A 14,868-nucleotide genomic window follows, 5' to 3' on the forward strand; every position below is an offset into this window, starting at 1 on the left:
CCGCCAAGTTGTAGTTTTGCAGGGAGCTACTGGGAGGGCATCATTTTTAAGTCGATATTCCATCCGGATGCATAACCCCAGGAATGAGTTTCTTTTAATGCTGAGCCTGGGCCCCATTAGAGAAGGGCCGTTCATTTTGTGGGCCTCTCCCGGGCTTGATAAAGGTGGTCAGACGTTGGATAAGCACCCCTTCCATCCTCTTTGTAAACAGTGATGGGAAGAAGATCTACAGCCGGGCACATCCTCTTACCTATATGTTTTAGGTTTTCTATGACTAATGGCCCCTGGTTGGCCTTAAGTACCTATAATGGTTAGAAAATGCTTTGAATAATGACCTAAATAAAATCTTTTTGCTTGTTAGAGTGACAAGGATGCTCACGAGCCACCTGGATATGTGACTAGGTTATCACCCTTCACTTCTAGCCTTTTTCTCAGAAACCTTTGGCTGTTTCACATGGGGTTGGGGAGGTGACTCTGTTGTTGATGCTAATTACAATGACGTCTGGACTGTTGCCTTCCAAGCCATAGATCAATCACCAGACTAGCGTTTAGATCCGCTAGTCTCAAAATACCTGTCTATGTTGGTGATTCCGAGCTGGAGACGGCTGCTAAGGAAGGTTGGCTGGGTGGCAGCGATGGTAGAATATTTATATTTAGCCTCCTGTGTGGAGTCCGGCTGTCATACGTTTGAAATGCTTTCCTGTGAGACCATTTGTCTGTCACCACTCGTGTTCTTTCTCATCTATATTTAGGTGGCTTACTGTAGCTTTTAAAGTCACCAGCTTTTTACAGGGTGACTCACAGGCATGCTCCCTAAGCTCATTGTAGTTTGTCACTCAGACTGTCTTTTAAGGTGAGCACGTCTGGGCTTCTCATTTCGCCTCCCAGCAGCTGGGCTGAAGGCAGTGCATGGGCGAGCCTCCTGAACCTGGTTTCAGGTCAAACCTCACAGCCTTTACCAAGAGTTCCTGGCTCGGTGGCTCTGGGCTGACGAGGCTTTTGTCCCCGCACATGAGTCTGACCTGTGCGGCCACATTGTGTGGCCTTCGCCCTATATACACCTGTCCAAGCAGGCGGCTTCTTATGTACTTAGAATTTGTGTCACATAAGTGAGGTGCTGGGTGGTACATGAGGTCCCACAGGTCCCCTGAAGCTTGTAGAGGTTTCGTGATGTGCCTCTGCCCAGAAAGCTAGCTCCTCCTCCCCACGCTTTAGTTGAATTCTCAGTGAAGGTGTCTTCCTAGACTGACCTACTGCCCTAGTCCTCATGCTGCTGTGCCGTCCCTATGGTCATGCTGTTTAGTCTTGGGCAGGCCCGGGCCACGCCCTGTCTGGCCAGGCCATGTAGATGCTAAAATGTGCTTTGGCTGAAAGCATGGATGGAGATGTCCTGAGAGGGGATGCGCTTTGAGAGCACCTGTGTGGCGGAGCCGAGAGAGGCCTGCAGCAGGCACAGGTTGGAAGAGAAGTTGTTCAGAGACTGGGAGGACAATTTATGGAAATTTTTTGCTATTCTCCTGAGAGAGTGCATTCATTCTTCACCAGATAGCTCCTGTTCTGGCCCTCCTTTATGCCGGGGACGCTGTGCTGGCTTTTTTCCTGTCTTGTGTATGTCTGGAGTGTTGTTCTTGCCCACTTTTATCTGTCACCGGTAGAACCTGTTTTTTCCTTCCCTCCTAAGCTTATTTTTCTCCCTCCTACGTTTGTCACTGTATTATTAATGTCGCTTCAAAAATAGATTAAGCTAGCCCTCTCCCTCTTGTTCCAGGACAACTGAGAAGGCCGTTGGGTGTCAGTCTTTGTTTTCTGCCCTGTTGTCCCCTGTTGCTAAGCATTGAGTAGCCCGTGTTTGTCGCCGGACGCTCTGTGGAGCCTGTCCTTGTGTGCAGCGGGCTTTCGGTAAGACACAGGGCTGGCAGGTAAGCCACACAGGCCCTTCCAAGAGCATGAGCCAGGAGTGCATTCTTGGCCATTACCCTACCCAGCTTTTGAAGCGAGTCTGGCCTTTTGGTCAAGTTCACTGTGAACATTTAGTTTGAGGTGGTGGATTTTCCCCTAAATATATAAAAAAGGATTGGGTGGCACTGCAGAACTTTTCAGCCTACTCTTTGTCACTGCCCTGCCTGCCGGATGGTCCCGGGCCTGCTGGAACCCAGACTTTCCCCTCTACCTACTCTTTCCTCACAAGTTCTTTCCCACAGTCTTCAGAGCCACTTCTCAGCTGCAGGATAATCCACTGAGGGTCTGTAGCAGATTCACACCGTCTGCTTTGCTCTCCCCAACCAACAGTGAGAAGCGGGCAAAGAAAGGACTGGGGTAGGCCTTAGAATGCTGGGACCCTAGAGGTGGGCTAGACCCCACAGGAGTTAACTCGGAGCCTAGATGTGGTGCTAGATCTGGCCTCTGATTGTGGATATCACTACCATCCTTTCCATCCGTGATGGAATGCCTGTAAGTTCATGCACCTTGTGAGTATCGGGGGTAGTTGGGGTTTCAGGAAGCGGATATACCTAACCCCGGGCCTACAAACAACAGCTCGGGAAATTTTGGGAAGCAGCCTGACCTTTCTGATCTTCCATTCTGGAACCTAGACTTCTGACATCTCAATTTTCCAATTGCGGAATGGGGGGTAGGGTGGGGGTAGTCGGAGTGGATGATACTTTGCAGAAATTATGTGAGAATTAACATTTCAAAAGCCCTAACTGGCTTATTAGCTACGTCCTAGCTCAGACACCTGTAGAGTCAGAGAAAACCTGTCTCTGTCGTTTGTCTCCGTATTTGTCATTTCTTCATGGCCCTCTGTAGGATTCATGGAGCCAGTGGCAGCATGCTAGGGTATTTATATATCAACTGTACTGCAGGGAGGGTCCAGAGCCTCCCTTCTTCATGGGTATCCCCAGAACTGGAGCCAGTCCTTGAACACAGATGTACTGACCACCTTCACTGCACATGGGCGTCCAGCCATGGACAAAGCTGATGAAATCTCTTGCCCCCATCAGTGTGCTGAGGGCGCCATGAGGGGCAGACAGCAGAGGCAGGAAATGACACGCTCGGCTGGGGGTTGGGCATGTGGGGAGAACTAAGGCAGGGCGAGAGGGAGTTTCTGGGAGTGGGGTTGGAACTTTAAACCAAGATCCAGAGGGAAGCCTCCCTGAGAAGGTAGCATTTGAGCAAAGGCCTGAAAGAAGTGACGGGGAAGCAGTGCAGACCAGAGTGCATGCTGGGGAGCTGAGGAACAGCAGTGAGGATGCTGAAGCTGGCAATGGGGAGCGGGGACATGTAGGAGGAGGCGAAGGCCTGGTGTCAGATTGGTTTGTTGATCAGAATAAGGCCTGGTTTGACTCTGAATGAGAGGAGCCGCCTTGGGGAGTTTGGGAGTTTGGTCATTGGGTGGAGAACACGGAAAGCCAGGGTGGGGTAGGAACTGGGAGACCAGCGAGGAGGCCACTGCGGTGCTCCTTAACCAGGTGGCCTTGCCAGGGCAGGCATGCTAGCTGTGAAAAAGGGTAGATTTGGAGTATTTTAGTGTCTTGATTTTATTTTTAAAACATCTGTACCTATAGAAAAGATGATTCACCAGGAGCAAGTACGTTGCTGTATTTTCTTTATCCATTTCTTTCTTTTTTGAGTTCTATTGACATATAATTCACATCTCATACATTTCAATAATTCAGTCACCTTCATAAGAGTTACACAGCCATTACCACAATCAATTCCGGGACGTTTCTTCTGCCTTGTACTCATTGTTGTTGGCTCCCCGTTACCCACCCCCAAAATGGGACACATCAGGAATTTGGGTGTCACCTGTGTGCGAGGGCCATGCGAATCTTCTTTGTCATCCACTTTCAGTTATGTGCTGGCAGAGGGAGCGCTGTGTCATTGATTTCTACTGTTCTTCCTGTTGGCTCAAGCTTTTGCGAGCAAGTTGCTCACATCTTCATCTTTCAGCCCTCCCTCCTGCCACAGGCGGCCCTTCAGGAACAAGCACGTCCTTGTGCATGGCCAGATGTCTCTGCTCCCTGGTGCTGCTACCACAGGAGTGGATGGCTTTAACAAACAAAAGCACTCGCCGCGGTTCAGCAGGCTGGAAGGCTGAGAGAAGGCTTTTTCTCTTCGAAGTTAGTGAGCCCGGGGTCTTGGGAGATCTCCTTGTGTCTTGGCATCAGCTTTGGACCTAGGAGCTTCTCAGCACAGGGAAGCCGGGTCCTAAGGACACTTTCTGTTCCAGCTTTACTTTCTTGATGGTAGTCAGCTCCCACCTCCTCAGCTTACTTGTGTATCTCTCTTCTATCCCCCCAAAGCTTGACTTCACTCAAAACATAGCCTAGGCCTGTTGTTTGCATCTTGCCTCATGAACATAACTGCTTCTCATCTTGCCCCATTAACATTTTAGAGATGAGGATTTACAGCATCCAGGATCATTGCATCAGATCACAAAATGGAAGGTAACCATAACAAGATGTTTCTGAAAATTTGTGGAAATAGTCCATTCTATTTTAATACCATTTTCCATGAATTTTTTGAAGTCCCTCATATGATACTCAGAATCATGGCCTGGCCAACTAGACACATTTTTTGTGTGGATGTCGGGGTGAGGGTGGGGTGCACACACAATTTAATCTATAACACCAAAGTACGGTTATCATGTTCAAGAATTTTGACATTGAGAAACATACAACTTAATGTCTGTTTAAACTTTTTTTTCCCTCCCCAGTGTGGGATCCAACCGAGACTCATACATTGCATTTAGTTTACTTGTTGGCCTCCTTTAATCTTGTGTTTCATGACACTGGCATTTAAAAAAAAATTTAAAGTTTTATTGACATATAATCCACATACCATGCAACCCAGTAGTTTAAATGTATTAAAAGTTGTGTAATCATCACCACATCAATTTTTGAACATTTTTTCATTTTTGTATCCGTTATTATTAGCTCCCCTTTCCCCTCTCAAGACCACAACCCCAAGGAACTATTAATCTAGTTGCATCTCTATGAATTTACCTAACCTGGGTTTCATATAAAGAGAATCCAACACAAAGCCCCAACAGCAACAACAAGATAAAACAGAAAAACCTCAATCTAAGTGAAAGCAGAAGACAATAGAAACTAGTGCAAATTAAAAATGGGTCAAAAAAATGAAAAATGTTACATTGTTAACAAATTGTATCTGTAGTCCACCTTCCAGTGCACGCTGTCTAAGGGTAAGACTGTTCACATCCCTGGTCAATGGTCCCAGGAATTTCACTGAGGACTTTGAAAATGGATTTTGGACTTTCACTGTCATCAGAATTTGCGCTCTAGTACACATTTTTGAGGAGTCTGGGCCCCTCGATTTAGGGTTTCTTGTGATTGGAGGTTCGCAGGAAGGCCACACAGAAGCTGTAGGGTCTTAGGGGACGAAGACATTTGATGGTAGAGGTGACGGGGCTTGCTGCCGCTGAGCTGAGGGCAGGAGGAAATGGAGCTGGTGGGGCGAGGGGGGGTCAGATAAGAAGGTCACTGTGGGGCGGGAATGGGAGTCGGGGTTTATGTATAAAGTCTGACACCTTGTTTGCAGTCGAATTGCTTGTGGAAAGAAGCGAGGCCCCATGAGGTGATCACCAGGGGTACCCCCAGGGCTGCCTGTGCCTTCTGAGGCTGTAGATTGAGCCCTGGCACCTGTCAGTGCATCCTGGCCCAACATGGCTTCTTCCCATTTCAGCCAGTCTCTAGAGAAACTTCCTTGTCCTCCTGCTTCGTGGTCGCTGCCATGTGCCTGTCACCAGTCCATTAAGGGCAGTTCCACTCCGCTCACAGTGCACATGGGAACAGAAGGTCCTGGGTCGAGAGAGACTCAGGACCAGATTCCTGGTGACTGTGTCCCAGCCGTGCAGTGGGTTTGCTTTTAATCAAACAACTCAAACCGCCTCTCTTTCTTCTTTCCTCTTAAAGTTTAAACTCATATCCCAGGCATACGAAGTGCTGTCAGACCCAAAGAAAAGGGACATTTATGACCAGGGCGGGGAGCAGGCGATTAAAGAAGGTGGCTCTGGCAGCCCCAACTTCTCGTCACCCATGGACATCTTCGACATGTTCTTTGGCGGTGGAGGGCGGATGGCTAGAGAGAGAAGAGGTAAATACTCTTAAACGTAAGCAGGTTTCATGTTTCCATAGCCGGTGGGTGTTGCGGGAACCGGGGCAGGCCAGGCTTTAAAGGGCACACTTGCCACACATTAGGATCATTCATGTCCAGTTGTCCTTTATTCTCTGGCCTCCTGGCTACCTTGGATCGCTGCATATTCAGCCAGTGCCTGACACCCTCCCACCCATGCAGGTGTGGAGGGAGTGGTGGAGAGGGAAGAGGAAGGTCAAGTTCAGTTTGTCCTCTTTTTCTCTACTGTTTTGGCCAGGCACCTGTGTCCTAAGGGATTTGAATGGTAGGTCTCTGCGTGGCACACACGGTTTGTGCCCAGCAACTAACTGAAAGGTTGGCTGCTTGAATCCAGCCAGCAGTGCTGCTGGAGAAGCCCGGCAGTCTGCATCTGTAAAGACAACAGCCGAGAAAGCCCTGGGCTTTTTCCAGCCGCCTCCCTCTGGGCTCCTTTTCCCTCCACCTGAGTGGGGCCTTCAGGCACCCCCAAGCGCCACTAGGTCCCCTGCCACATTCACTCTATCTTATTTTCCCAGCCTGCTCAGGTTTTCTAGATCACAAACTTCCTCATGTTGTGAATCTTTGTAGAGTGACCCGCTACCTGCCTCTTCAGAGCTTTGTGAGGACAGGCCTTCCCAGGGAAGAAGCTTGGGCCCCGGCCATTCCGATGTTGAGTTCTGGGGTGTTTTTTTAACCAGATAGTCTACCTCTTACCTCCTGCCACATGTAAGCAGTCACCTCTGACTGGTTTCCATCAGCCTGCACCCCGGACAGCTGAGACCCCCCCCTTGGACCTGAATAGTAGATGGTCAAGCTGCTTCCCGCTCTGGACGAAATCAGAACAAATGAGCTTGGAGTTGAGACGTGTGAGACCATACTCGTTCTCACATTATGCTTGACCTTGGACTTTCGAAACTGTAAGAGTCAGCTCTGAACACAGTGTCCTGGTGTTTATTAGGAACAACCCCCGTGGCCTGGGTCTACTTGACAGTGGGGAGGTGAGGAAGCTCTGGGTATTGTCTGCCCTGCCCCCTCCCTGGAGATGAGCAGCTTCACACCCTTAATGAAGGCATCTCAGCAGACAGCCGGCACACAAGGCCAGCTTGTCTTCTGACTGCGAGTCCTGTGGCCACAGTGAGGGGCCTGGTGCCTCCGTCCTGACCCAGCGGCACAGCCCAGGGCAAAATGCCCAATGTCCTCGCTGCAGGAGCACAGTGGTAAAGCGCAGTGTGCCAAGGAAGAGGCCCAGGGCCCGGCTGAGAACACGTTGTCTCCGAGGAAAGGCCCCGCTGACGGGGAAGGAGCCCATTTGGGGGACGTTACGTGGCCGTAGGGTTTCTCAACTGGTGGGCTCCCTGTCCCCTGACTCGGTCTCAGAAAATGTAGGTTGTTGACAGCTATAAATGATTGCATCACTGCCTCACCGCTTAGAGAGAATATTTGTTCTTGTCCCTGGCGGCAGAATAGAAGCATTGCTTCCCTTGGACCGAGAGTGGGAATAAATGGACAGGCGAGGCTTCCAGTCTGCAGAGACTTGTGGACTGAGCATCATTGGGAGGAGGGTGGTACTGAGTGTCGGGGTATTGTTGATGCTCTGTGACTAACTGTGTGTTTTTTCTTGATAAGGCAAGAATGTTGTACATCAGTTGTCTGTAACTCTTGAAGATTTATATAATGGAGTCACAAAGAAATTGGCGCTCCAGAAAAATGTAATTTGTGAGAAATGTGAAGGTAAAATGAATTTAAAAGAATCTCACAATTCTGATCCCTTAGCTCTCCAAACAAGGCTGGTTCTAATTCAGGGAAAAAATGATCTTTTCATGTATGAAGTTCAAGCAGAAGGATTGAGAGTCAGATCTGCCTGAAGGGATGTTTGTGTTGGGTTATACATTTATCCATATCTGTTGACAATTACCTTAATCATTTAAAAACCAAGAGGATGCCCCTAAGCCAGGGGTGCCAATTTGTATTCTATAAACTAGCTGGGCTTTACAGGCCATACGGTCACTGGTGGTTAACACAAATTTGCACACAAGCAGCCTTGGCCAGTTCGCACATGAACAGCTGTGGCTGTATCCACTCAGACTTATGCACAACACCAGCTTACTGACCTCCGACGTACATCAATTGCTAGTTTTAAAAATGGGATTTTTTTCAAGAAAAAAAATGTCCACATTGCCTCACAGAATTGCCTGGACTTTGCAGCCAGCTCTGTAGCTAGAGCTGTGTCCTCTAATTGTGTACATCCCTGCCCTTCGCAGTCACCTTTGCTCCTGGGTCTTCGTCACCCGTGGAGTGGGACGAAGGAAAGATGAAGTCATGAATTTGGCTCGGCACAGCCATAGGTGAAGATGCCCGGTATCGATGTGGACATCTCGATGTTGTCTGCTTGCCCAGAGTAACCTAGGCGCGTCCTGACGGCTTTTATGCTGCAGTCAGAACTTACACTCCGGGCCCTCCTGTGGTGCCGCCCAGCAGAGCCACGTCCAAGGGGTGAGTGTGTTCTGCCTGCTGCCCCCCTGCAGGTGTCGGGGGGAAGAAGGGCTCCGTGGAGAAGTGCCCACTGTGCAAGGGGCGAGGCATGCAGATCCACATTCAGCAGATCGGGCCGGGCATGGTGCAGCAGATCCAGACTGTGTGCATCGAGTGCAAGGGCCAGGGCGAGCGCATCAACCCCAGGGACCGCTGCGAGGGCTGCAGTGGCGCCAAGGTGGTCCGAGAGAAGAAGCTTATCGAGGTGCACGTTGAAAAAGGTGAGGCTGCGTGCAGGGCCAGCTCTGCCTGAAAACCCTCCTGGGGGTGCCTCTCAGGACACACCTTTTGGACAGTAGCAGTAAGACACATTACAACAGTAAAGTGGGCCAGCGATTCCCCCAGTCACCTGCTGTTGACCTGCCTGGCCTCAGGTCCCTGCCAATGTTCCCCCGAGGGCAGCTCCGTAGAGGTTAAAAGCTGCCTCTTGTTCAAGCTCTCCAGTGCTCCAAAACCTGACCCTCAGCCTCCAGAATTGCCGTCTCCTGCCATTCTCGGGCAGCCATTCCTGCGGTGCCTTTTGGAACCTTCCTAATACAGCTTTTATTGCCCATTTCAGTGCCCGCTGACAGTTGTCGTAGCTATGAGTTCCCTTCTGCACATGTTCAGCGCGTTCCCTGCCTGTCAGCCACATCCCCAGCCACCGCTCCCTTCCCACATCCCCGTCAGGCTCGGAGGCTTGCTGACGAGAGACCCCCACAGGACTCTGTGTTTCTTCTTCAAAAGCTTTACGGGAAGCCTGGGTTTTGAGAGACACGCTAATCAGAAAGGATGCTGTTCCACAGGTATGAAGGACGGGCAGAAGATACTGTTTCATGGAGAAGGCGACCAGGAGCCTGAGCTGGAGCCTGGCGACGTTATAATCGTGCTCGATCAGAAGGATCACAGTGTCTTTCAGAGACAAGGCCACGATTTGATCGTGAAAATGAAAATTCAGCTCTCCGAGGCCCTTTGCGGCTTCAAGAAGACGATAAGCACCCTGGATGACCGCACCCTGGTCATCGCCTCCAAGTCAGGTGAGCTTGCAGGGCGTGCTCCCACGGTGCCCGTCTGGCTGGACTGTACTGGCAAGGTGGCCTGGCCTCACGCTTACATTGCCTTCCATGGCCTAAGCTATGGAGACTTGGGGTTTTTTTTCTTCTCTTAATTTAATCATCGCTAATGTTGGGTAAGTTTCTTTGATACTTTACATTTGAGGCAGTGAAGAGCCTCAAGATTCCTGGGGCATCTAAAATTTTAACTGGGTCTGCTAACTTTGTTTTTAAGAATTCATATTTCCCATGATGTGGTGCTCTGTACTAATTCATATGTTCATCCAGCCTTTGAGTTGCCAATCATACATGAGAAATGTTTTAGCATAGAATTTTCCAGAAGGTAGGGGGAGACATTGCCTGTCAGTGTATTCCTGGAGGCTCCCACACGATCTGCCCTTGTCTGCAGCCCCTCGCATCTACACCCACTCCCCCCTTGATCTGGAAGGGACTGCCCGAGGAAACTGCCTTTGAGTCTAGAAGGGTCCCCAGAGGCCTGAGCCCTCGGCAGGTTGGGTACCTGTGGGGATTGTGGGCTCCCAGCTCTCAGGATAGTTGGTCTTTATGCAGTTGAACATCCTGCAGGCCCAGAGCACCTGCTGAGAAGGGGTGAGGGGAAGGGCAGTTATGTTGGGAAAGAAAATAAAGCAGGCAGGGAACTTGACGGAAGCTGTGTCTGAATAACGCCTTACTTCGCAAAGAGAAAAGGCTGCTGTCTGTGTCTGGACAAGCTGGCTAAGCCTCAGGCCCGTGGGCCTCACCACTGGCCGAGGGCAGCATTGCGCTCCTCGCCTCACAGGCCACAGGGGCAGGGAGTGACTTGCCCTGTGAGAGCCATGTTCAGGCCTGAGTGGGAGATAAGCCCGCCCAGGGGCAATGCTGCCTGGTGATAAGACCAATGGAGTGAGCAGACCCCGGTGCCACCTGGCCTCCTGACCAGCCTCCAGGCCTCTGCTCCCTGCAGGCCTGTGCATCTCTTCTGGCAGCCTCTCCTTGGCTGTGTTCTCTGCCCCACTTCTGTCTTTCTGTTTCCTCCATTACTGAGCCATCACTTCAAGTGGAATTACGTAGCCAAACCTTAATCAGAGTTATTTAACATTTTCATTTTTTACCAGCCCGTGAAGTAACATATAAAAGAACACAATATATGTAACAAAACAGGAAGTAACAAGAAGTAACCATATATACCCTTTTACCTTCCTTGCCCTCTGTGTTGTTGCCCATTTGCTTCTTTATTAGCTGTATGTATACTTGGGAAATCAGGAAACTTGTGCAAAATGTGCATGCAGATGTGGAAGTTAAACACCTTCCTCAAAGCTCTGTTCCGTAAAGCAGGTACCAACCCCCTGACTCCAGAAATCGAGGCTGGAGAAGCACAAACCCCAGCCCACTGGTCGTGAGCAGGCACCAACACCCCCTGGCATTGTATCAGTGACTCCACCATCGTCACTGCAAACAGGCCGTCACATGTCAGAGTGGGGCTGGCAGCAGTTGTATGCAACTTCTTTGAGCAACCTCATCCTTGGCCAAGGACAGGAGATTTGAGATCTTGAGCATCGAGGTCAAGTTCCCTAGGCAGAGTCCTGCCCCAGGAGCCCCGCCTGCCTCATTGCTTCTCAGCTGACCCTGGGGTCTAATGGCAGAATGAGGACAGAGGAAGGAGCGGAGCCCAGAGGAAAGAGAGTGGCCACTTGGGCCACTTCCCCGGTGGGCCAGGCACCCTAATGAGCCCATATTTGTAACTGTGAGAACTGGAGGAAAGCACTTAAAAATATGCAGCATTTTCATGGACATGTGGAAATAAAACATCTTCCTTACAGTTCCATTCCATTCAGCTCTGTGGGAGATTTAATCTCTGCTTTTTCTTTTTTCACATTTATACTTTGTGTCCTCTTTCCTCCTCCACTCCTGTCATTTCCCCTTCCTCCATTTCTACGCTTCTCTTCCTCCATTCTTAGCTATGGAGGTGCCTTCCCTGCAGATGGCCGTGGTGCCCTAGCGGTGCTAAGGGTCATGAAAAAGGGGACCCGGCGGAGGACAGATATCTGCCTCATTCCTCTTCTCTTCCTTGAGACCAGGCTTCTCATGCATGGTCTCAAAATGCTCCCAAACTCCCCACCTTTCCATGGAAACAGGAAAATTCTTGAGAGCAAACGGGAGGTGGTCTCTGATAGGAACGGAGGAGCCAGAAAAACTATTTGAAAAGGCAAAGAGCAGACAGCCTCACCTCCTAGGTCCAGTCCCGCACACCCAGTGGGCTGAGTGCCCATCTTGTCACCGTCACGTACATGATGTCCCCAGGGAATCACCCATGCGCTTTATTTTCAAAAGCTCACTTCATGTGCTTGCAGACTCCTCTTGAAGAGATTTTACTCTGAATAGGCCCCTTTGTAGAAGAGCATTTTTCCCAGAGTGGGGGCTGCTGGGTAAATGCGTTTTTAGCTTTTACCTCCCCTTTATCTGTGCTCCACCTATTTTTTTGTAAGTAACATTTCTCACTTTGCTCACTGAGTTGAACAAACATAACTTTTCCGAGACCCCGTTGTCTCCTTTCCTGCCCCTGGAGCAGTGGCTCTCAACCTTCTTAAGGCTGTGACCATGACATTATTTTCGTTGCTACTTCAGAACTGTCCTTTTGCTACTTTATGTATCGGGCGGCCCCTGTGAAAGGGGCATTACACCTCCAAAGGGGGCTCGAGCCACAGGTTGAGAAGCGCTGTCCTAGAGGAGGTTGGAGGTGAGGGCGGGGCGGTTGAGGCAGGGGGAACTAACTGCTGGAGCCTCCTTTTGGAAGTAGCAGGGGTGTAATTGTTCAAGTCGCACACGCTGCAGCGTGATGAGTCTCAACTAGAACAGCCACTGCCTGGGGAAGCTGGTGTTGCTGCAGGTGTTCCCCACAGGGGGCACTGGGGGGCTCCTTTGGGGCCTGCTGCAGTTCCAAGCTCAGGGAGTGTGTGAGATGCAGACTCCCCTGGAGAAGCAGCAGGCAGGACGGGTAGGAGACGTGGGTTTTCGGACTCTGGGTTCCCTTGTTGAAACTAGCTCACTTTGTAATGGGAGTCAAGTGGGGCACAGGGCCTACGTGCTCAGCAGGCCGCCGCCTCCCTGCTGGAGCTTCGCCTCCAGCCCTTCACTGAGCCCCTGGCCCTGACAGGGACCCGCTCTCCATTCAGATGCTGCTGAGTTATACTGCCCTTTGCCCAGTTCTCATGGGGGCACTGACCCCCGTGCTCCAGGTCACTGCGTCTTCCTGTTTTGTACCTGACGCAGAACCAAGCCTTTTCCTTTACCAGGTGAGGTGATCAAGCACGGGGACCTGAAATGTGTGCGCAACGAAGGGATGCCCATCTACAAAGCTCCCCTGGAAAAGGGGACTCTGATCATACAGTTCTTAGTAAGTCCACTGCGCTCCTCCCCCGGGACAGGCCCGAGCGAGGCTGTCCCTCGGAAACCAACCAAGCACCCTTCTTGCCGCCTCGCCTTTGCAGGTGCTCTTCCCGGAGCAGCAGTGGCTGCCTCCAGAAAAGCTTCCTCAGCTGGAAGCCTTGCTCCCCCCTCGACAGAAAGTGAAGATCGCAGACGACATGGATCAGGTGGAGCTGATGGAGTTCAGTCCCAACGAGCACAACTGGCGCCAACACAGGGAGGCCTACGAGGAGGACGACGACGGGCCCCGGGCCGGAGTGCAGTGCCAGACGGCCTGACACAGGGTGGATGTAGAGGTGGCACAATGAAAATGGCCTCGCGTTTGGGGTGTCCTGTGTATGTGTTCAGCATTCTCAACTGCTGCGTGTCTTTTTTGGTTTTCCTTCTGGTTGTAACTTAAGTTATAGCTTAATTTATATTTAAATGTTTTAAGTGTCAATCATCTCTAGTCTGCAAATGGAATCTGTTCATTTACACGTTCAGGATGTTCTTCCCAGGTGTCTGGGGCCGAACCGAAACTTTGTGCTTCTAGTGGCTTTGCATAATTCCTGTCTGCCAGGAAAGCCCAACCCATGTGGCCGCCTCCCCTCCCCGGCGAGGCACACCCCCTCACACACACCGGGGTAGGTCTATGCCCCCTTCCTGGTCCCGAGGACACGCTCTCAGGGCTGCTACGTTTCAGAATCTAGACGCCTGGCGCACCCTGAAGGACAAAAGCTTACCTGTCCCCGGGTCGCAGGGCCACCAGTTCCCACTGTCTGAGTGGCTGGAACAGGCTGTGTTCTGATCATTTCCCTTGGAAAGTTCAGGGACCTCCCACGCCTTGTGAGGACCAGTGTTTCAAGTGATGTGCAGAGGTAACTGTTTTGCCTGTGACAGCCCCCTGCCCCATACTTTGTTGTCACTTTCTGTTGATATGTTTTGCAGTGCTCTCCCACCAAAGTGCTTGCTTGTAAAGCAAAACTAGACTCCATGCCCCCTGTAGCTTCAGTGTGAGAAGCCATGGGCCGTACCGGTGGCTCAGCCCCCGCCTGGCCAGTGAGCCCGCGTGACTGGAGGGTCTGGGAGGGCAGCGTGTCTCAGCGCTCCTCTCCCTGTTGCCCAGCCATGAGGTGATGTAGACAAAGTGACAGAATGCCACTAGAACGAGCTTCTCCCACGCACGCACGGTCTGCCGCCTTGTTGGAGGGAGATTGGTCGTGGCAGGTGGACTCCCACTTGAATCTCGGTTTTCCCTCAACCACGAGTCACTATTCTCCCTTCCCACACTCCATATGAAGGTCACCTGCTACCTTCTAGCCTGCTGAGTGAAAGCAGAGACCACCTGTCAGGTCGACCCTAACTTGGCTAAAGCGTTTGACTTAGAGCAAGGGACCTGAGCCGACCTGAGCCGGGAAGGTCAAAGGCCAGACCAGACTGACAGCAGGTAGGGGGAGCCAGCTGGATGGACCAGGTTCCAACAGAACATTGCCAGCTAGTAGCTGCAGCTGCTGACAAAGAATGGAAAAACCTCCTGCTCCTGCTCTGACCACTGGTCAGGATGACCATCAAACCCCGTCCACCACAGCTCCAGGGTGTCATTTCTGTGCTGTGACTCCCCAATGAATTCTTGTTACAGCACTACCGTTTGGTACCGGAGCAAAAGGACATTCAGCTCCTTCCTTCTGTACACGAATGGGGAGGGGAGGGTGTTGCTCAAATTTATCCACCTGTCATTTGTCACTTCAAAAATAAAATTGAGCTGGTA

General features: G+C 50.9%; 1 protein-coding gene across 1 annotated transcript; it reads left to right on the top strand.

The window, feature by feature from the left end:
• Window positions 1–3,568: 3,568 nt before the first annotated feature.
• DNAJA4 (DnaJ heat shock protein family (Hsp40) member A4) lies at window positions 3,569–13,560 on the top strand. Its single transcript, XM_004699716.2, has 7 exons — window positions 3,569–3,586; window positions 5,715–6,114; window positions 7,759–7,863; window positions 8,658–8,885; window positions 9,450–9,680; window positions 12,989–13,089; window positions 13,184–13,560. Exons 1-7 carry the CDS (start codon window positions 3,569–3,571, stop codon window positions 13,397–13,399), a joined length of 1,299 nt encoding a protein of 432 aa, XP_004699773.2. The 3' UTR covers window positions 13,400–13,560.
• Window positions 13,561–14,868: the final 1,308 nt, after the last annotated feature.

This window comes from Echinops telfairi, unplaced genomic scaffold (genome assembly GCF_000313985.2).
Source record: "Echinops telfairi isolate 266 unplaced genomic scaffold, ASM31398v2 ScPeMD7_7475;HRSCAF=8513, whole genome shotgun sequence".
In the NCBI taxonomy this organism is placed as follows: Eukaryota; Metazoa; Chordata; class Mammalia; order Afrosoricida; family Tenrecidae; genus Echinops; species Echinops telfairi.